At 43.2% G+C, this 23,260-nt stretch overlaps 1 protein-coding gene across 2 annotated transcripts in view; it reads left to right on the forward strand.

The window, feature by feature from the left end:
* The window catches only part of LOC105984232 (low affinity sodium-glucose cotransporter-like), a 49,290-nt gene that overhangs the window by 12,895 nt on the left and 13,135 nt on the right, over nucleotides 1-23,260 (forward strand). For both annotated transcript variants that reach the window (XM_013014341.1, XM_013014339.1), the window contains 6 exons: nucleotides 2,904-3,009; nucleotides 3,953-4,033; nucleotides 6,153-6,373; nucleotides 8,762-8,897; nucleotides 17,228-17,335; nucleotides 20,801-20,951. In XM_013014341.1, coding sequence (XP_012869795.1) covers nucleotides 2,904-3,009; nucleotides 3,953-4,033; nucleotides 6,153-6,373; nucleotides 8,762-8,897; nucleotides 17,228-17,335; nucleotides 20,801-20,951 — 803 coding nt within the window. The remainder of the gene's footprint in view (nucleotides 1-2,903; nucleotides 3,010-3,952; nucleotides 4,034-6,152; nucleotides 6,374-8,761; nucleotides 8,898-17,227; nucleotides 17,336-20,800; nucleotides 20,952-23,260) is intronic.

A 23,260-nucleotide genomic window follows, 5' to 3' on the forward strand; every position in this document is an offset into this window, starting at 1 on the left:
GGGAGTTCATCATATCCATAATCCTAGCTACTCAGGAGGCTCAGATCTGAGAATCTCAGTTCAAAGCCAGCGAGAACAGAAAAATCCAAGAGTCACTCCAATTAACTAACAAAAAAAGCTAGAAAGTTTGGTCAAACAAAGGTGTACACCACTCTCTACCACCATGTTCAAGTATCTTCCTTCCTAATGATAAAACAATAACTTTACTTATCTACCTAGTAGTCTACTTTTATTGTCATTTCTTCTACTAACAATTATGAAAATTAATTTACACAAAGTAGACTAAACACTTTTCACTCTCCATCTATGCACTGCCAATGTTCAGTCCAATAACTGATTCTCTGAAATGAGATCTGACTTTCAAGAATTTCACAGTAAGATAGCAGAGATGATACATGGAGTATAGTAAACATTAATGAGAGATCACTAGTGCAGACCTGAGCTGTGCAGTTCAGGTAATGTATTGGAGAGAAATTAGGTATGAACCATTATGCATGCACATGCAAGCATGCACATACACACACACACACACACACACACACACACACACACACACACACACACATACACACCTCACCTAGAAAGCTCTTGGACATAAGTTGTTAGCTGTAGATTTAGTCATAGATTTTGGTGTTGCCTGCTTTCTTGTCAACTTCACCATTCTTATGCTTGTGTAGTAATATTTTATTATGTTTCATTGGCAATATTCCATTTCCAATGGGGTTGAAAATTTCTAGTGTTTCTAGTACTTATTGCTCATTTGTCTATATTCGTTAGAAAAGATTTTTTTCAAGTGTTTTCACTTCCATTTCATCTTTTTTTGTTTTTGTAATGCCAGTAGTGGGGCTTGAACTCAAGACCTTGTGCTCTTGTTTAGCTTTCTTGCGTATGGCTGGTGCTCTACCATTTGAGCTTTACCTCGACTCCATAATGAACCCAGGTCCTTGTGTACTTGCTCAGATTCTTCACTCACAGCTGGTTCTCTGCTCTTTGAGTCACACTTCCAGCCATGTTATTTTTTTGTTGAGTTAGCTTGGCTCTTTGTGTATGTGTATATATGTCAGTCCTGGGACTTGGAAGCTGTCCCTGAGTATTCCTCCCCCCGCCCCGCCCTCAGGACTAGCACTCTGTTATTTGAGCCACAGCTTCACTTCTACCTTTTTTAGTAGTTAACTGGAGATAAGAATCTTAGGGGGGCAGGGAAGGTGGCTCAGTGGTAGAGCGCTTGCCTTGCATGCATGAGGCCCTGGGTTCGATTCCCCAGCACCACATAAGCAAAAAGAAAAAAAGCCGGAAGTGGCGCTGTGGCTCAAGTGGTAGAGCGCTAGCCTTGAGCTGAAGAGCTGAGGGACAGTGCCCAGGCCCAGAGTTCAGGCCCCACGACCGGACCCCCCCAAAAAAAAGAATCTTAGGGAGTTTTCCTGCCCAGTCTAGCTTCAAACCATGCTCCTCAGATCTCAGCCTCCAGAGTAGCTAGGATTACAGGTATGAGCCACTGGCATCTGGCAATTTGTCTCTTATTTATTTGTAGGCTTTTTTTTTTTTTTTTACCAATTTTCAATATGGGCCCTTTATGGGCCATTGCATTACAAATACCTTACCCCAATATGTAACTTACCTTTGGATGAATAGAAGTTTCTAATTTAGATGTAGTCAAGTCCAGCAAGTTTTCAAAGTATGGGTGTGGAAGGATTTACTGTCCATCTGTTCCTCAGTGATATTAACTTTTATTATATGGCCAAAGTCTTGCCCAAATTCTCTACTATGTAATTATTGGGTGTGCCTTCTGATAACTAATAAAGAGTCCATTGAGAGATAACTTTCAACCACTCTAATATCCTATTCTTCTTCCTAGCTTTCCACCAGATTTCACATTCATAAATGAGTGTCCTCTGAGCCAGTCTTTGCTATGATGATTGCCAAATGATGGTTTTCCAATTTCAGAATTCCTTCCATAGTTACCAGTAAGCACTCAGCATGCTGAGGGCAAGGGTCACCCCTTCCACATGCACTGTGCCACGTGATTAATATGTACTCCTAAATTGCTGTTTGTCACTGATTTACATGGGATTATTATGCATATTGTGATGTTCATGTTATATCAGAGTTGACCCACAAAAGGTCTTCAAATTGGATCTTATGTAAATAATTTAATCCTGATATAATTGACACAAATAAAAGGTGTTAGGGTTGTTTTTTTTTTTTTGTCAGTCATGGGCCTTGAATTCAGGGCCTGGTGCTGTCCCTGAGCTTTTTCACTCAAGGCTAACACTCTGCCACTTTGAGCCACAACACCACTTCCAGTTTTCTGGTGGTTAATTGGAGATAAGAGTTTCATAGACTTTCCTGCCCAGGCTGCCTTCGAACTGTGATCCTCAGATTTTAGCCTCTTGAGTAGCTAGGATAACAGGAGTGAGCCACTAGCACCCTGCTCCAAAACTGTTTCAAGGTGGGCAAGGGGCATGTTTCAAGAATGCTTGCCTAGCAAGCACAGGCCTTAAATGCTGCCAAGAGAGAGAGAAAGAGAGAGATAAACATTCTTATTAGCAAACAAAAATGTAAATTTTTAGAATATAGTTACTGCTACATCACAGTCAAGAGGTTTCCTATATATATTTGACCTCCCTAAGCTTGCTGGTATGAAAAAGATTCTCAGGACATATCACTTTAATAAGTATCTCAACTGAGCAATGAGCTAATAGCTATGGATATATAGAAGAGATTAACAACTGCTATTTGAGGCTTTATGGAAGATTTTGCTATAGGACCAAGTCTGTGGAGTCTTAAATGATAAGAATCTACCAGGAAAAGAAGAGCATGGAGCATGTACACCACCAAGGGAGAAGAGAAACCAGAGTTCTGAAATGTATCTTTCTTCCCTATCCTGACTGGTCCCTGTTTAGGCAGACATATTCTCTGGTGCAGTGTTCATAAAGCTGGCTTTCGGATTGGACCTTTACCTGGCCATCTTTATCCTCTTGGCTATCACTGCTGTTTATACCATCACAGGTGAGTCTGCTGTGTTTTACCCAGTCACTGTCCTCTGCTAATCACAACACACACACACACACACACACACACAGAGCACACTGCAGAAAACATAATAATGACTAACTTTAGTATTCAATTCACAAGATAAGGACATGTCCCCAGTGCTGGAGTGAAAATGGTTCTGCCAATTACTGCTCAGAAAGCTATGTTCAATAGAGGAAATGGAGAGATCCTTTTGTTTAAGTAGTGGTACAATGAACTGAAGTTCAACAAATCAGTACAGTGCAGTCTTGATCAATGTTACTCACCCCTTCCATCATTCTCTTCCATCTTTTCCTACCCTACTCATACCCTCAAGTTATATTTGACTTTGTAATTCTGCTAGTACTAATAAATGCACATCAAGTTAGCACCATGGATCAACTGGCTTCATGCTTTTCTTTCCCTCTGTTCCTCACTCTATCCTCCCTTAAAATTGAAGGATTCTTTAAGGTAACTTTCCTATTGAAATTTTGCCTCTGCCTCTAAGGAATATGTTATTTCTAATTATATTTATATTAACATTGAATAGTCATACAAAGGTGTTGCAATTCAACGTAGCAGTTTATGAGTAGGATGTGTCTTGATCAAAATTACCCCTTGCATTGTTCTCACCCAGTGCCCTCAATTCCCCTAGTTTCTAGGCTATACATGCATGTTCTGACTGAAAACACACACACACAAAATGGAACCCCACTATAACCAGAATTGATTCAGAACAAGACAAGGGAAGTAGAAGAATCAACGAAAGACGCACATGCTGAAGAGATAATGATGTCAAGACAATCTTGTGGCTCAGGAGCTTTCGATGTGTTTTCCCCTGACTTGTTTAGATGACTTGACGGAGGACAACCCAAACATGACAGCAGATAGCTGAGTTCATGGATTAAAAAGTGCTCTGATCTTTTCTTTCTCTTCACAGGGGGGTTGGCCTCAGTGATTTACACAGACACGCTCCAGGCCTTCATCATGCTGATTGGCTCTTTTATCCTCATGATATTTGGTAAGAAATGACTACCTGGGCAAAGCCCTAGAAAACAATTTCTGTCTGGCTACTCTTGACCATTGTTCCCAACTCTTGGGTCACATTTTCCCATCCTTTACCTAATTCTTATCATTGAAATAATGATCATTGAAATAATCTGCCTGGCTTTTTTTCTTGCTTTGTTAGCTCAGCACAAAGAAATAAGACAGGATATTATTGGCTTGGAAAATAATGATTGTTTACATAAAGGGTCTTCTTGTTTAACATTAATATCCTTAAGTGGTTAGAATGGATAAAATCAATACCATGAGGTTATTAATTTTCTAGAAATATTGGTACATTGGACCCAAAGCGCAAAAAAACTTAGTTATATACAATTTTGTAAAATGAAATTTTTACTATTAGGGAAAAATTTAGACAACAAAAATCTAATTGTAGCAGCTTGAGGTGGAAATTCATTAAAATATATTATTCAACCTTTTTTAAGCATACATAAGCATAGGTTAGATTTTTTCCATTGTAACTCTCACTTATCTGTATTATTAGCCCGTTCCATTTCTTCAGTCATGCTAGCAAGCAATTTGTCATTTTTTTTACTCTGCTGAATAAATAGGTAATTAATATAGAAAAAAAAGGCAGAGAGTGAAAATAAACATCTCCCTCCTGGCCTGTTGCCAATGTACTCCATCCACTTGCTACATACAACACTGCTAAATATGCACACACCTAATCACATAGCTTGGAGATATATGAAGCAAAAACTTAAAACTGCAAATCCACAATGGTTATTGATGCAATACAGTAGGGATGTCATTCGCCACATGACCCTACCAAATTTGAGTTCATTTGTTTACCAACATTTCAAGTATCTAAGCTAAAGCTAGGTGAATGGATTATTTTTTGGAGAGCACAAATACAAACAACTCTATCATTTCAGAAAACTTCCATTGTATAATATTCTGGAGACTAGAACCAGTTCCTGTGTACATTATGTCTAGTTATCTAGAACTTGTATGATAGTCTTATTCATTTTTCTTTAACAATGAACCTCTGATCTTAGAGGTAAACTCCCTTGGGTATTCCTCAGCCTCACTGCTCTTATTGTTTGGATCAAGAGAGAGACATTCTTATATCCAAGGTCCTCGTGTATTTTGTTATGAATAATTTTTACTTAATAAAAGCAAATCCTTTGTATTATCTGGCCTTGTTACACTCATTTGTCACATAATCCCAGCATGATATTTGAGGAAATGTATGTGCTCAATTAAAGAATGAAGAGGAAGAAATTAGAGCTGTGTGACTCTAGAGGTAGAGTGCCAGCTTTGAGCAAAAGAGCTAAGGGACAGTGTCCAGGGCCCTGAGTTCAAGCCCCAGTACGAGCACTAATTAATAATAATAACAACAATATATTATATAACATATATAGTGCTTCTGTGCTCAAGGATAGTGCTCTACCACTTGAGCCACAGCTCCACTTCTGGCTTTTTTAATGGTTAACTGGAGATAAGAGTCTCAAGATTGTCCTGCTTGGACAATCCTCCGATCTCAGTCTCCTGAGAAGTTAACACCTCTAGGTGTTAGCCACCACTGCCAGCCTTAAATAACAAGTATATTTTTGCCACACATTTTTGCTAAACATGAAAACTAAAACTTTAAAGGGTATCATAAGGGGGAAAAAAGTTCGTTGTTTTGTATACTTTGTGAAAGCCAGTCAGCTACCTTGACTGATACTAATGAGGCCCTAGATTGTGAGAAAAGGTCACTAAGAATTTGACCAGGTTTAAACTGGGCACCTGTGACTCACGTCTGTAATCCTAGCTACTCAGGAGACTGAGATCTGAGGATTACGGTTCAAAGCCAGCCCGGGCAGGAAAGTTCGTGAGACTCTTATCTCCAATAAAACCACTAGAAAACCAGAAGTGGTGCTGTGGCTCAAATGGTAGAGTGCTCGCCTTGAGCTGAAAAGCTCTGGGACAGAGCCCAAGTCCAGAGTTCAAGCCCCACGACTGACCAAAAAAAAAAATTTTTGACCAGACTAATGGAGTGCTTTTATGTACCCCTTAACATAAATGAGTAATCATACATATTAGATGTCTTGAGTTTTCATGATATTTTATTTTATATAATGTCTTTTTAGCCTTCATTGAAGTTGGAGGCTATGAGAATTTTAAAGAGAAGTACATGAATGCTATCCCAACAGTAGTTGGGGGGGACAACCTGACAATCAGCCCCAGGTGCTACACTCCTCAGGAGGACTCCTTCCACATATTCCGGGATGCAGTCACTGGAGATATTCCATGGCCAGGAACTGTATTTGGAATGGTCATTACAGCTCTGTGGTATTGGTGCACAGACCAGGTAAATTTGTGTGTGTGTGTGAGAGAGAGAGAGAGACAGACAGACAGACAGACAAGCAGAGAGAGATGAAGGAAGGAAGGAAGGGAGGCAGGGAGGGAGGGAGGAAGGAAGGGAGGAAGGGAGGGAGGAAGGAAGGAAGGAAGCAAGCAAGCAAGCAAGCATCTGGGCAGTAATTATTCTTACTAGGCACCAAACCCCCTACAAATTACTCTGGACACTTATAAATGCACTAAGTACTCTTCCTACTCGTTTTTCTCAGTCACTTGCAGAGCCTTTGGTCTCTGAATATCTCTGAATATAACAAGTTGTCATCTTCCACCCAAACCCCCTTCAACCTACCACCTTTGAGATTCTTTTGCTCCAGTCCTGTGTTATATCTCCTTTGTCCTCATCTCATTTTCTTCTTTTTTTTTTTTTTTTTTGGTCGGTGGGGCTTGAACTCTGGGCCTGGGCGCTGTCCTTCAGCTCTTCAGCTCAAGGCGAGCACTCTACCACTTGAGCTACAGCGCCACTTCCCTCATCTCATTTTCTTGCTTCATCTGTTCCTTCTTTTAAGAGTAAACAAATCTTCTAGTAATTTCCTTAGATAGACCCCATTAGGATGTAAATTTTTATGAGTTTGCATGTCCCTCTCACTCTTAACTTTCCTTAGCTAGTAGTTTAGCCATGCACACATTTCTCAACTGGAAAATTTTCCAATGCCTTCTGGATTCTGCTATGCATGTTGAAAAATCCAGTTATTCCTGACCCCTTGGGGTATGATTTCATTTTCCCTCTGGCAGTTTGTGTTTCCTTTGTCCTCTGAGTTTGAGAATTTCACCACAATCTCCTATGCTATGGAATCTATTTATATCTTTTCAATGCATGACTGTGATCCTATTTCTTCTGGAAACTAATACCCCAGATAATTTAGGAGTTTTGTTTTTTTTTAATTGCTTCCAATTTGTGGTTGGGCCTGTTTTTGTTTTGCTTTCTTTAGCTTTGTTTTTAGGCAGTTCTTAAGTTGAGTGTGGTGTGATGACTATAATCCCAGCACTCTGGTAGGTTAAGGAAGGAGGGTTGCAAGTTCAACCTGGGTAACTATCAATGTTGAAATATCTCCTTGTGAAAATCCTTGTGCAGCAGCAGCAGGAGGTTGAAAGGAGAGGGTGAGGAATGTGAATATGAGCCTATTTCTTTTTTGTTTTTGGTTTTTTTGGGTTTGGGGGATTGTTGTTGGTCGTGGGGCTTGAACTCTGGGCCTGGGCGCTGTCCCTTAGCTCTTCAGCTCAAGGCGAGCGCTCTACCACTTGAGCCACAGCACCACTTCTGGTTTTCTGGTGGTTTATTGGAAATAGGAGTCTCATGGTCTTTCCTGCCCAGGCTGGCTTTGAACCGGGATCCTCAGATCTCAGCCTCCTGAGTAGCTAGGATTAAAGGCATGAGCCACCAGCACCTGGCCTATTTCTTTTTTGTAGTACAGGAGTTTGAACAGAGGACTTAGGGCCTTGTGCTTGCTAGGTAGGCACTCTACCGCTTGAGCCATGCCTTTTTTGCAGAATAATATCTTTTTTTTTGGTCCGTCGTGGGGCCTGAACTCTGGGCCTGGGCGCTGTTCCTCAGCTCTTCAGCTTAAGGCTAGCACTCTACCACTTGAGCCACAGCATCACTTCCAGCTTTTTCTGCTTATGTAGTACTGAGGAATTGAACCCAGGGCCTTATGCATCCAAGGCAAGCACTCTACCACTGAGCCACCTTCCCAGCCCCAATACCTTTTTTTTTTTTTTTTAGTACAGGAATTACTGGGTGAATGTGATCAAAGTATCTAGAAAGTACTTTCCACTTATGAAAATAAAATAATGAAACTCATTATAATTGTTCTTAAGAGAGGAAAAGAAAGCCAGGTGCCTGTGGCTCATACTTGTCACTCCTAGCTACTCAGGAGGCTGAGATTGAAGGATTGAAGTTCAAAGCCAGCCCAGATGGGAAAGTCCGTGAGACTTATATCTGCAATTAACCACCCAAAAAAGCAGTGCTCAAGTGGTTAAGCACTTAGCATTGAGCAAAAAAACTTCAGGGACAGCACCCAGGCCCTGAGTTCAAGCCCTAGTAACAGCACCAAAAAAAGGGGGAAGGGCGGGAGAGGGGAAATAATAGAGAAACAAAGAGAATTACTTTGATTAAAATATAATATATTAAGATATGTGGGAATATCACAATGAAATCCCTTCCTAGAATTAACATATACTAATCAAAAAGAGAGAGAAGAAATGCTGTGTAAAAGGATTCATTCAAATTATGGTCCTACTCCAAAGCCCATTACTTTCTACCTCACCACATTATTTATTATTGTAACATGAACCCCTGAAAAGGCATGCTTACTCTCTTTCAATCATGTTTTCCTGGCAGGTCATTGTACAGCGCTGCTTATGTGGCAAGGGCATGTCCCACGTGAAGGCTGCCTGCATCCTGTGCGGCTACCTGAAGCTGCTGCCCATGTTCCTCATGGTGATGCCAGGAATGATCAGCCGCATCCTCTACACAGGCAAGCTCCGAGTCCATAGTTCTTCCCCTTCAGGCTTGAAATTTGAAAAGGTGTGTGTGTGGGTGTGTGGGTGTGTGTGTGTGAGAGAGAGAGAGAGACAGAGAGAGAGAGAGAGAGAGAGAGAGAGAGAATGAGAGAGAACTGGGGATTAAACACAGGGCCTGGGCACTGTCCCTGATCAAGACTGGCACTCTTCCACTTGGAACCACAGTTCTACTTCTGGCTTTTTGGTGATTAATTGAAGATAAAAATCTCATGGGCTTTCCTGCCTGGGTTGGCTTTGAACCACAATCCTCAGATCTCAGCTTTCTGAGTTGCTAGTATTACAGGCGTGAGCCACTGGGTCCCAGCTTGAAAAGTAGTTTCAAGTCTCATTAAGAACTTGATTTTGTAGAAAACCCATTGGGATGGAAAGACAAGCAACATTCCAGGCTGAGAGAATAGTTTATGCAGGGGAGGTGAGAAGTAGGACAATTTTGGCCATTTCCTAATATCTCTTATTCTGCCTGTGGGCATTTGAGACTATGAGTCTTGTTTTGCTGCTAATTTAATCTAAGGAACTTTAAAGGCTATAGAGAAGGGCACTGCAGGATGAGGTAGAAATTGTCAAGTGAACATTGGGTGAGTGTCCTGGTTAACCATGGTGGTATCTTTGAGAAGGTGTCAGAAAGAGTACATGCTTCTTATTATAAGATCTGAGAATCATGGTTCAAAGCCAGCCCTGTCAGAAAATACTCAAGACTCTTTTTTTTTGGGGGGGGGGGTAGGGGGACCGGTCATGGGGCCTGAACTCTGGGCCTGGGAACTGTCCCTCAGCTCTTCAGCTCAAGGCTAGCACTCTACCACTTGCGCCACAGCGCCGCTTCTGGCTTTTTTTTTCTTCTTTCTTATGTGGTGCTGAGGAATCGAACCCAGGACCTCATGCATGCAAAGCAAGTTCTCTACCACTGAGCCACCTTCCCAGCCCCTCAAGAGACTCTTATCTCCAATTAACCACCAAAAAGCTAGAAGTAGAGCTGTACTTCAAGTGGTAGAAGTCAACCTTGAGGGAAAAAGCTAAGGTCCTGAGTTCAAGCCCCAGAACAAAAACAAAAAATTGTATGCTTCTCCTTTATGAAAAATACTTGAAAGATGTTGAAATACTATCTCATTCATCATGGAAGACTCAAATCAATTGGCCATCGCACGTGACCCATCTTTATGGTTGTAGAAAATAGTAGGTTGATTATAACTTTATGTCGGGTCTTCGTCCATCCCTCAAAAGACTGACAGCGTCCAAGGAAAAGTAAGTGTGGCCGCTCGCCCGTTCCCCAGCCCCCCTTAGCCTGGGACACAATCGGACGCAGCGGGGAGTCAAGACAAGCAGGAAAACTCGTTTATTAACACACAGCAAGCACTTTTTAAAGCAAATAAGACCGGGTGGTATGGGAGGGGAGGAAGAGGAACCAATCACTGTTAAGGTCACACCCTATCATGCACCTAAGCTTCCACGGGCTGGTTACGCACTGAACATAAAGGAAATCAGGCTCTGCCCACTCAACTCCCTCTCAGCGCCATTTTTGCTGCCCATGTGCTCCACAGATTCCCCCTTTTTTGTTTTAATGGCAGACCCCCCTCCCAGTTAGTTATCCTTTTCCCTCCTCTGTAAAGGTTATTTTAACAGGATTACATTGGTAAAGATAGCATTGGCCACGCTGGGAGTTCGAGGCAAGTCTAGGGGGCAAGATTCACCAGACAAGGATAGGGAGGGCCCTTGTGCATGATCCAAGAGCCCGTCCCAGTTACCTCACATCCCCACCTAGCACAGTAATAAACATCAGCCCCGCTACAGTTAGAAATGTCTGAAGCAATTTGATTAATTCCTGGGTATATAAAAAGTCAGTATCTCATAAGGTCGTCCTCTTCAGAGTAGGGGAGCAGCCTGGGTATTGGGAGTTCCACACATGCTGCTCGGTGCATCCTTGTGGGCCCCCACACTCAGGCCGTTCTACTATAGTCCAGAAAAACAAGGAATATTTAAAACAAACTGCAGACATAGCAAAGCAATCCCGGGCACCTGGTGTCTTTTGAGTAAGCCAGTTCCTTGTATGTGCCTAAGCTAGCATAGGGGTCAAGATGACCTTTGAGCTTTACTGTCAGCTCCCAATGGCTCCCAACATCTCCCCTGTCTTTGTTTAAAGAAGCAAACTCGCCTGTCTTAGGTTGGGTGGATCGCCTTGTCTGCCTTACCTGTTATCGGGAACTTCTTCAGAGCGAAGCTGAAGTCCCTGTCTTAGGTTGGTCACACTGACACCCCATCTTACCAGTCTCTGGCTGCGATTCCTCTCGAGGGAAATTCATTCACTTGGAGCTTGATCTTATGTAGCTGGCTGGCTAAGCTCATAAGAGTTTTGCAGTGCACGTATAATGCAAGGAAGGCATAGAAAAACCATCAGCAAAAGCATTACCAGGCCAAGCAATGTCATTAGCAGTCCTTTAACATTAGTCAGGGATGGGATAGCAGTCTTTGCCACTTCAGAGTTCAGAGGTGGGGCTTGTTGTAATCTGGCTATTTGCCTGTGGGGTTGAAAAAGATCTAAAGACAAGTTATTTGATGATTTCTGCATTGCCAGAGCTGATCACTGCCCAGGTCACCCGTTGAGGTTGGTGTGGATTCCACAGGGCCATTGCCGGGACTGGGAGAATCAGGACAGCCAACAGCTGGAGTATCACTATCTGCAATTGTTAAAGAACACAAGAGCTTCTCAAGGGCTGGTTGCTCTTGGGGATGGTTAGTAATTATCTTTCTGGCTTTCCCTCTTTTAAACATAAGCCTCAGCCACCATAGCCATTTTTCTTTCCTTGTTGGTTAGTTTATCCTTGGGCATCCTCCAGTATAGAGGAAATGGGTAAAAACTTAAGGTTCCTGGCAGGGATCCAAATGGGGGCTGTCTCCCCTATGGGAAAAAGCACATCCAAAGCCCCTGCCCATAGTAACTAGGGGGTCAGGTCCTCTCCATTGTTGTGTCAGGGGGTCCTTCCACCTGACTTTCACTTGCGGCTTAGGGGTTAGTTGTCCCCAGTGCTTCTGAAATCTGGATTCAGTTGCCCCTTTTGAAAAATTTAAAATGTTAATGGTAAACAAAGCTATCTGTAACTGTATATGGGGTCTAACTCCCCTTTTTTGTTTTAAAAATTGCTCCTTAAGACATTGGTGATTTCTTTCTATAATTGTTTGGCCTTGGGGATTATAGGGAATTCCTGTGGTATGATTAATATGCCATTTGTCAAAAAACTCTGACATTGCTTTACTAACAAAACAGCGTCCATTATCGCTTTTAACTTGTGCTGGTAGACCCAAGGTGGCAAAGCATTGAAGAAAATGTGCTTGTGAATGTTTAGTTCTTTCTCCTGTATGTGCTGTGGCCCAGCATGCTCCTGAGTAGGTATCTATAGAGACAAAGATATATTTAAACTTACCAAAGGCTAGGAAATGAGTAACATCCATTTGCCAGAGGATGTTAGGTTTAAGACCTCTGGGATTTACCCCTGGTGGTTGTAACGGGGGTACTTTTAAGAAGGGCTGGCATGTTTTACAGGTATGTAATATCCTTTTGAGGTCTTTACAGGAATCTGAGGAGATCTATGCTGAAGACCTCTCCAATTAATGTGGGTTAAATCATGCAAACAGGTAGCCTCTTGTAACGTTAATGCTTGTGGGCCAGTAGCTAACTGGTCTGCCCAATTATTGCCTAGGGATAAAAACCCAGGAAGTTTTGAATGCCCTCTCAAATGTTGAATATGAATAGGGGCTCCCCACCCTTCTAATAGGCTCTTAAGGGTAACCATAAGAGGGGAAATAGGGTTTTCATTCAGCTTAATATGTGCCTGGGGAATATGAGGGAGCAAGTTAATCATATATAAGCTATCAGAAGGGGCTGGGAAGGTGGCTCAGTGGTAGAGCGCTTGCCTTGCATGCATGAGGCCCTGGGTTCGATTCCCCAGCACCACTAAGCAAAAAGAAAAAAGCCAGGGGTGGCGCTGTGGCTCAAGTGGTAGAGCGCTAGCCTTGAGCTGAAGAGCTGAGGGACAGCACCCAGGCCCAGAGTTCAGGCCCCACGACTGGACCCAAAAAAAAAAAAAAAGCTATCAGAATACAAATAAAGCATTTTTGGATGTCCTGAAGGGCCATAATTATAGCGAGCATTTTTTTATATTGTGCTGACCCTTGACAAGGTTGAAATCTTTGTTGGCTTGGGGTCTTTTGTTGTTCCTCAAAGGCTTCATATGCAGAGCCTGCTTTACCTCCATCAGTAAAAACATGGAGGGCGCCAGGAATAGGTGTAGGAGAAAATAGAGATGGCATTTTGAGGGGAAGTCGCCATTACATGACAGTCCATTTGGATGGCTGGTAATGGCAGTCAATATGGCCTAGAAACCTCTCCAAGGAGAGAGCAAGATGAGCATTGGTTCGAGTGAGCCACTTAATGTCTGCCATCTGAAAAGGAAAAACAATTAATGGGGCTGGGAAGGTGGCTCAGTGGTAGAGCACTTGCCTTGCATGCCTGAGGAAAAACAATGGAGTGAGGGTCGAGGCCATAATGCCTTTGGGCTTGGGTCCTTCCCTTGACAATAACATCTGCAAGCTGGTCTGCCTGAGAGTACATCCAAGGTGTGCACCCCAGGGGAGTGTGAACCCACTCTAATGGCTCCCCCCTTTGAGTTAAAACTGCAGAAATTAATGTGACACCTGCAAACAACCAAAGGGAAATGAGCTCAAAAATAGAATACCTCTTCAGGGAAACTTCATCCAGGGCTTTTTGGAACTGCCAAAATATTGCGTGATGGCTTTCTGTAATTGTAATAAATACTTGGGGCATCCTGTCTTTTAGTAGGGCAAATAAGGACACAAGACTATCTTTAGGGATGGGAACCCATGGCAACAGCCAATTGATTTCCCCTAAAAGACTCTGAAGTTGGGTTAAGGTTAGAGAGGCTGGAATATCCACCAAAGGCTTAAGGGGGCTGGCCTGAGTCAAGGTAAGGTGGGTTCCAAGCACCTTAAAAGGAGGTACCTTTTGAATTTTATTGAGGGTTATGGTAAAACCCCCCTTCTTTAATATGGCGAGAACCTGGGCCAGAAGGCCCTCCAGGCGGTCTGGGTCTTGGTGCCCCAGAATTAGATCATCCATGTAGGCTTAGGCAAGGGAGGTATCTGAACCCAGCACAGGCCCTAAAAGTGTGGCCAAGTATTGTTGGCAAAAGGCCAGGCTATTGGCCATTCCCATTCAAATCTCTGATCAGGCTGGGAAAAATTAAGAGAAGAGATGGAGAAAGGAAACTTCTCGCAGTCATCTGGATGCAGGGGGATAGAAAAGAAACAATCTTTAATATCAATCACAACCAAGGTATATTCTGAAGGTATAGCAGGAGTCCAGGGCATGCCTCTTAGGGGCGTTCCTACTAGCTCCAGCCTTTCATTTACTTTACATAGATCTTGGAGCATACACCAAGCTCCAGAGGCTTTTTGAATAACAAATACGGGTGTGTTCCAAGGACTCATAGAAGGGCATATGTGCCCAAGGTTTGTCTGTTCCTCCACCAGAAAGTGGAGGGCTACAAATTTAGGTTTGGTCAATGGCCACTGCTCCACCCAGATAGGGCTTCCCAGTTTCCACCTAATGGGAGGTACTGGGTGGGGGGCAGTGGCCTTTAGGATTGGGGTGCGCCCAAGCGGGTCCCCTATGTTCTTCTTTGTAATTATAAGAGTTAAAAAAATATTTTTCTTTAACTCCCTCTAGATCCTGTTTAAGCCTTTGTGCATCTTCCCCATCCAGGATATCATCATAGGATGCTCGATGGTCTGTAGTGACAATGGCATCCATTTGTCTTAGCATGTCTTGCCCCAGTAAATTGGCAGTGAGGTTTTTTGCCACTAAAGGTTGTATCTTTCCCCGTTCTCCATCTGGGTTATTCCATTTCATAAGGTCAACCATCTCTTTGGACTGGGAGTTGCCCCCTACCCCCAATATCGGGGGCCCGGGTGCAAGCTTCCAGTCCAAGGACACTTCCTCCTCCCTGAGTATGGTTCGATCTGCCCCCATGCCAATTAAGCAGTGAAACCTCTTTCCACCTATGAGAATACTCATTTTAGGGCAGAGTCCTTCCACAGGGGAACGGTCCATCTAATAAACTGAGAACTGGTGAGGACGGCTTTGGCCACATCCAGCCAGTCCTCAGGGACACATGAGTGATAAGCAATATGCTGTAATAGGGTCTGGGCCCAAGGAGAGTTCGGGCCATCCTCCGCCACTGCCTTGCAGAGCTCTTTAAGGTCCTTGTAGGTTTTTAAAAAGAGGTAGCTGAGTAAGAACAGCAGCATGCACTTGGTATTCAGGTAAGGGGTAGGTTTATTCAGTAGACCTGCTGGGACCAGGCCAGGTTGGCACTCCATGTGGCTGGGAAAGGCTTGGGAAAGACCTGGGAAAGAGAGAGTGCTGGGAAAAGAGGTAAGAGAGCTAAGAAAGAGCTGAGAAGGAAAGAGCTGAGAAAGAGCGTCTGGGCCTGGGCTAGGCCTTATATAGGGTATGGACGGAGAAAGGTGTGGCCACATCAACTTCAGATGTGACCTCAGCGGATGCAGATGTGACCTCTTCCAGGTGTGCCAGTTGCCTAGGTAACGCAGGTACTGGGTGGAGACTTTGCTGCGAGGAGGATGGAGTCTTCTTACCATCCAGGAGCCGACCTTACAGTCCTTAGCTTCCCACGGATACCATTCCAAGGGCCTCTTAGCTCCTAGTGCCAGATTGACCGGATACGCTTGGGGAAGCAAATCCTGTGGCCTAGGGTCTGGGCTCCCAGGTGGCACTTCCCTTAAAGGGCAGGCCTCCAAGTAGGTTACTTCCCCAGCCTTCGGCCCCTCCCTGGAAGGTTCGTAGGGGTCTAGGTCTTGCAGTTCCCTCTCACAGGTCGCATAAGGTGCTGTACCACCCCCCAAATCGGGGGAATAGGGAAGGGGCCTAGGACCGTTAGGGGCACCCGAGTCAAAGGGGGTAACCTTCACCCTTGTTTTGATTTCCACTGTGCATGTTTCAGTGCATTCTCAGTCAAATTTGACCCATTCCTTTTCCTTCTCACTTCCCAAGTCCTCCTTTACTCCCTCTAGGCCTAATGTTGTCTCCTCCTCCTTGTTCTGTGAAATAGCATTACCCATACTAAGTGTTTCACTTACCCTGAGAGACCGCTTAGCCTCAGCCAGTATATTTTCCTTTTGTGCCCCACGTTGGGCTTCAGATGTCGGGTCTTCGTCCGTCCCACGAAAGACGGACGGGGTCCAAGGAAAGGTAAGTGAAGCTGCTCGCCCATTCCCCAGCCTCCCTTAGCCCAGGAGCCAATCAGACGCAGCTGGGAGTCAAGTCAAGCAGGAAAACTCGTTTATTAACACACAGCAAGCACTTTTTAAAGCAATAAAGACCAGATGGCATGGGAGGGGAGGAAGAGGAACCAATCACTGTTAAGGTCACACCCTATCATGCACCTAAGCTTCCACGGGTTGGTTACGCATAGAACATAAAGCAAATCGGGCTCTGCCCACTCAACTCCCTCTCAGCACCATCTTTGCTGCCCATGTGCTCCACAACTTTATAACTTTCTGTTGTGGCTGCTGCTGCCTTTTTTTTCTCTCAGATTTGTTTCATGGCCTGTCATACAATTTGTCCTGGAGAATATCCTGTGTGGTAATGAGAACAACATGGATTAAGCAATTGTTAGGTGAAATATTATGTAGCTGTCTTAGATTCTATAGTCCTGATGATAAATATATTGGATAGTCTCCTTTTTTTTTTTTTGGTTGGTCTTAGGGCTTGAACTCAGGGTCTAAGAACTGTCCTTGAGCTTCATTTCCTCAAGGCTAGCACTCTACCACTTGAACCACAGTGCCACTTCTGGTTTTTTCTGTTTATGTGGTACTGAGGAATTGAACCCAGGGCTTCATGCATGCTAGGCAAGCACTCTACCACTAGGCCACATTCCCAGCCCTGCTGCTGCTGTTTTGTTCTGTGTTGATTTTTCTTGGTCTCGGAGGATGGACTCAACAGCTTCTGGTTTGCTCTAAACCTGGGCCACATCCCAAGGGACAGTTCTGCTCCAAGAGTTAGAACATGCAGTTCTAGGAGAATGAAATGCTTAGGTCATCTTCGAGGCAAAGAGAGACACAATCTATCATATCAGTTTCCAATTTCAGTCTCTCATTTCCAGGCAACTATTTTTCCTCCTACCCAACGTATTCATCCACTTCTTCGTCTTTTTTTTCCCGTAGTTGTATTTGAACTCACCTCTGCTTCTGCCCTCAGATACAGTGGCTTGTGTCGTACCTTCTGAATGTGTGAAACACTGTGGAGTGGATGTGGGCTGCACTAACTATGCGTACCCAACACTGGTGTTGGAACTCATGCCAGCTGGTAAGTTCAAGTTGACCTATAACCCTAGAGACCAGATGAATAAATTTCTTTTTTATACTTTTTTATTGTAAAAATAGTGTAGAGAGGGGTTACAGTTACATGAGTAAGGTAATAAGTGCATTTCCTATCAAGCATTGTTACCTCCTCCTTTGTTTTGCTCCTACCCTCCCTTCCCTTCCACCTCCACAACTACACTTCCCCCCTCCCCTCCCTCCATGCCTACATTGTAAAGTTCATTTTTCAGCATAGTGTCTTGTATATCTCACTGTTACAATGGGTCAGCATTTTGTTTTTCCCTTCCCCTTCCCAAATTAGAAAAGCGTATATACAAGGTACAACTCAGGAGCCTGGATGCTGTCCCTGAGCTCTTTTTGCTCAAGGCTAGAGCACTATCACTTTGAGCCACAGTGCCACTTCCGGTAGTTAATTGGAGATAAATCTCATGGATTTTCCTGCTTGGGGCTGGCTTTGAACTGTGGTCTTCAGATCTCAGCCTCCTGAGTAGCTAGGATTGCAGACATGAGCCACCAGTGTCCAGTTTATTCAATGAATTTCTTGAGGAACTTTTACAGGAAACCAACCACACATATGGGGTCTGGAGATGACAATGTAAACTAGATACAGACTCTGGCAGAGGAATCCCTATTCCTTCAGATTTAAGACTGCCTTCCAAGTTAATCAAGAACATGGTATGTTTGATGAGAAAAGTCTTGCATTACCTCAAACATGTACTCCAAAGCTTTGAGGTTAAGTTTCCTTCTATCTGTCACCCAGTGATACTCAAGTCATAGGTCTCAATCTATTGATTATGTGCCCGCTTGGGTCCTCAGAGAACATCAATGTGTGAGGAAAAAAACCCTTTCCTCTTACAACCCACATTCAGTTTCATGAGATAGAAAATAAACCATACATATAAATAAGTTAATTATTAGGAACACTGGTGGTGATCATTGCTGTGGCAAACAGAAGCAGAGCAAGGCACAGAGCTCAGAAACAATAGTTAACATCTCTGTGACACATGTGAATGTTTAGAGGATGAAATGAACACTACACACAAACATGACACCAGTTATGCCCACATCCTTCTCTGTTCCAGAAGGTTCAGAGCCATTACTAATAGATAGAGGAAAATGGAGACTAAACTTCCTACAATGGTTCGAAACTCTTGGATTTAGCCAGACACTGGTGGCTTACACCTGTAATACCAGCTATGTGGAAGACTGAGATGAAGAGCATTGTGGTTTGAGGCCAGCCCAGACAGAAAACTTCATAAGACTCCCTTCTAAACTAATAACTGGGCTCTGTGGCGTATGTCTGTCATCATCTTAGCCACATAGGAGGCTGGATGTGGTAGGCTCCTGGTTCCACATCAGCCTGGGAAGGAAAGTCTATGAATTCCATCTCCACAGAAGAAGCCAGGTGTTGTGGCACATACCTGTCTAATAGCTATAGTAGGAAACCAAAAGCAGGAAGTTATGGCCTAGGCATGAACCTAGGCAGGAAGTGAGACCCTATCTAAAAAATAGACACCATGCTGCTTGTCCCCTGGCTCTCCTCCAGCCACCATGGTGACTCACTTCAGCTCTCCATTGGAGTTGATTTGTTGTTATTGTTTTTCTACTCTTTCTTTTCTCTCCTGCTCTCATGGCTCAGTTTTCTAACATTGTTAAGTGTATTCAAAGGGTCTTTGAGACAGAAGAACACCTGCAGTCACTGGTTTTCCAATAAAAACTACCAATTTAACCTCTCAAATAATAATAATAATAACTTCTGCACAGAAGGATTGAAAGCATCGTTTAGTGGCAAAGTACTTGCCTAGAATGCATGAGGCCCTGAGTTCAAACCCTAGCACAAAACAAAAACAAAACCATCTCTTGGCTCTACCTCATCCAAGACTTCCTTGGCAGAACCACAGACTAGGCTTCCTCTCTCAGCTTCTGTGAGTCTTTTGGGAAGCAAAGAAATCCTCCACAAAAATGACACGACTGATTCTTCTTCTCAAACAAGATTCCAGCTGAAGTCTTCCAAATTTATATTTGTGATTTAAATTCTCTACTGGATTGGAAGAAGATCTTTACTAGCCATGCATCAGATAAGGGCCTCATATCTAAAATTAAGTCCCCCCAAAACAAATCCTCAAAGAAATAATCACCCCATTAATAAGTGGGCTAAAGACTTAAAGAGAGACTTCTCTGAAGAGGAAATAAGAATGGCCAATAGACACGTGAAGAAATGCTCAATATCTTTGGCCATAAAAGAAATGCAAATCAAGACAATATTAAAATTCTACCTCACCCCAGTTAGAATGGCTATAGTCAAGAAATCTAATAACAGCAGATGCTGGAGGGGATGTGGCCAAAAGGCAATCCTATTGCATTGTTGGTGGGAGTGTAAACTTGTTCAACCACTCTGGAAAGCAGTATGGAGGTTCCTCAAAAAACTACACATATAGCTTCCCTATAACCCAGCAACCCCACTTTCTGGGCATTTACCCAAATGGTTACAAATAAGACTACCAGCACAGCTACCAGCACAGCTATGTTTATCAGAGAATTGTTCACCATAGCTAAGATATGGAGCCAACCCAGATGCCTCTCAGTAGATGAATGGATCAAGTAAATGTGGGGTGTGTGTTGTGTGTGTGCGTGTGTGTGTGTGTGTGTGTGTGTGTGTGTGTGTGTGTGTGTGATGGAATTATATGCTTCTACCAGAAAGAATGACACCACCCTATTTATAAGGAAATGGAAAGGCTTGGAAGTAAGCCAGATCCAGAGAAACATACGTCCCATGGTTTCCCTTATTTGCAATAATTAGTATATGTCTAGGATAATCTTAGCAGAAGAGCAGAATAGCTCAATAGCTGTGTACATATGACTATATAAGATGACTCTAAGCAAAATGAACTCCAAAACATGAACACAAGAGGTTTTTCTTTGTCGTTGTTGTTTTTAATGTACTATGTGAGTTCTTGTTTCTTTGGTATATTCTTCCCCCTATGGTATATTCCCTGTTATCACTGTATTTGATTTTGGTACCCTGGCATTGTATATGTGTTTATTTGACTTAGGTAAAGCAAGGGGAGCAACAGAATGGTGAGACAAAGGACAAGGGGGAACCATTGCAACCGCAATATACATCAGACAATATGTTGGAAGTGATCTGTACAACTTGGGGGGGGAGGTGGGGGAGGGAAAATAGGAGAAAAATGAGGGAAGGGGTAACGGTAACCCCTCTGAACATCACCTTGTCAATAAAAAAAAATGTAAGATAAACAAATTAATTCTGTACTGACACCCTCACATCATCAGGAAATATGCAGGGAAGTCTACATGTTGATGGGCACATTGGTTCATCAATGTTTCAAATAATACTTGGTATCTTTGGACAGCTCTCTGGGTTGGTCTGGCCCTCATAGATCAAGGCATTCAGCCTCTAACCAGTACTTGCACCTTCTCCTTGCTCCAGGGCTGCGAGGGCTGATGCTGTCCGTCATGTTGGCCTCTCTCATGAGTTCCCTGACCTCCATCTTCAACAGCGCCAGCACCCTCTTCACCATAGACCTCTACACCAAGATCCGGAAGAAGGCATCTGAGAAAGAGCTCCTGATAGCTGGACGGTGAGTGAATCTGAATCTCTTAACTCAAATTCCTGTGGGAAGTACAGAGGTAGAACTGATCTAGAGCTCCCAACTCTGTCTTTGGTGAAAATAACCATGGACTTCTACTACAATGGGGAAAGGGAAAGCAAAGAGCATTAAGTTTCACTTGTCTCTCTCCACAAAAAGAACTTTTTCATGAAATATTGACTGTCAGATTTTCAAGGGCCTCTGATTATATATCTGTCTTTCTTTCCCTCTTTTTTCTTTCTTTCCCTTCCTCTCTACCTTCCTTCTTTTCTTTCCTTGCTTTTCTTCTTCTTTATATGTGCTGGTACGAAAGGTTGAACTCAGGGCCTTGTGCTGTCATTCAGCTTTTTCCACTCATGGTTGGTGCTCTACCACTTGCGTCACAGCTCAACTTTCAGCTTTCCAGTGATTAATTGGAGATGAGCTTTCCATGGACTTTCTTCCCTGGCTGGCTTTGCACCATGATCCTTAGCTCTCAGCCTCCTGAGTAGCTAGGATTACGGGCATAGATAGCACTGCCCAGATTCTGTTATTTATTTAGACTTCCCACATAACTGCTTCCAATCACATTTTCATAAACTGCACAATTTCCACCTGCTTTTAGCAGAATATATAATAGACTGATGCTTTATCTCTAGGAGTTTCTAAGTTTGTCATGTGAAATTAATGTGAGTGAGAATGTGGAGAAAAGTCTTGAAAGAAAAGAAATTGAGGGCTGGGAAGGTGGCTCAGTGGTAGAGCGCTTGCCTTGCATGCATGAAGCCCTGGGTTCGATTCCTTAGCACCACATAAGCAGAAAAAGCAGGAAGTAGTGCTGTGGCTCAAATGGTAGAGTGCTAGCTTTGAGCTGAAGAGCTGAGGGACAGCACCCAGAGTTCAGGCCCACAACTGATCAGAAAAAAAAAGTCAGCAAACATGTTCAATACAAAAGTGAGAAAAAAACATAATAAAAATTAAAAATAAATTTAAAAATAAATAAAAAAGAAAAGAAATTGATTAAGATGCCTAGAAAAACTGATCAGATTAATGGTAGTGATTCTAAATGTGAGGACAGTGGTAAGATATTAAATGGATCTTTTCTATTTCTATACTTTGTAACTCAACTACATATGTGATATTTTTAATAATGAAAATACATTGCTATTTACTTGTGATGTACATTTCAAGCTCATTCCAGGGCCTTGAAAACAGGTAGAAAATAAGCAGGAGCCCCACTCTTCTCCCTTTTAATGAAATCTCACTCATCGTGTGGGAGAAACCTGGGAGCCAAAGTCTCAGCCATTCCAGGAGAAAAGCAATGTCATTCAAGGACACAGCACTTTGTGTCTATGGAAGAGAGTCAGGTATGGTAGCCCACATCTGTCATCCTAGTTGTGTTGGGAAATGTAAATAGGAGGACTGCAGTCCTGACCAGCCCAGGAAAAGAGCCAAGCCCTGTTAGGAAACTGAGTCATGAGTGTTAGGAAAGATCAAATGGATGAAAGGAGAGAAAGAAGGCAGAGACCTCAGCAGACTAGAACAGGCTTTAATCATGGCTGCAGAGAGACTCTACATAACACCAAGCAGGAAGAGAAAAACAAGGAGTGGGGAGGGGAAGAGGGAGGGTTAGGTTTTTATAAATTCTAGAGTGAGACTCTTCTTTGGAATTTCTTTGCCTTGCTCTGTTGGGACTTCATTACCCAAGCTGTCCTGTTTAGAATTTGTGGTACAAGCCATCTTGTTTGTAGTCTTATGGTAGGAATATCTCCTGGTGCCAACAGTCCTCCACTTTCAGATAAGGCCAGGGGTGAAGTTTTCCTGAGACCTAGAAGGGATTCCCTGGGGAGGTAGTCAGTGGGCCATGAACAAAGCAGATTCCCATCAAACCCTATTTCCAAGGTAACCAGAACAGCCAAGTGCCAGGGGCTCATGCCTGTAATCCTAGCTAATCAGGAGGCTAAGATTTGAGGATCATGGTTTGAAGCTAGCTCGGACAGAAAAGTCCATGAGACCCTTATCTCCAATTAATCACAAAAAAAGCTGGAACTGGTGCTGTGGCTCAAAGTGGTAGAGTGCTAGACTTGACCAAAAGGACCAAGGGACAGTACCAGGACCCAGATTTCAAGCCCCAGGACTGGCAAAAAAAAAGTATCTAGAACATGGGAGAAGATCTTTACTAGCCATACAACGGACAAGGGTCTCATATCTAAAATATACCTGGAACTCAAAAAATTAAATCCCCCAACAACAAATCCTCAAAGAAACGACTTCCCAACAAATAAGTGGGCTAAAGACTTAAAGAAACTTCTCTGAAGAGGAAA

This window comes from Dipodomys ordii, unplaced genomic scaffold, assembly GCF_000151885.1.
Source record: "Dipodomys ordii isolate 6190 unplaced genomic scaffold, Dord_2.0 Scaffold23, whole genome shotgun sequence".
Classification (NCBI taxonomy): Eukaryota; Metazoa; Chordata; class Mammalia; order Rodentia; family Heteromyidae; genus Dipodomys; species Dipodomys ordii.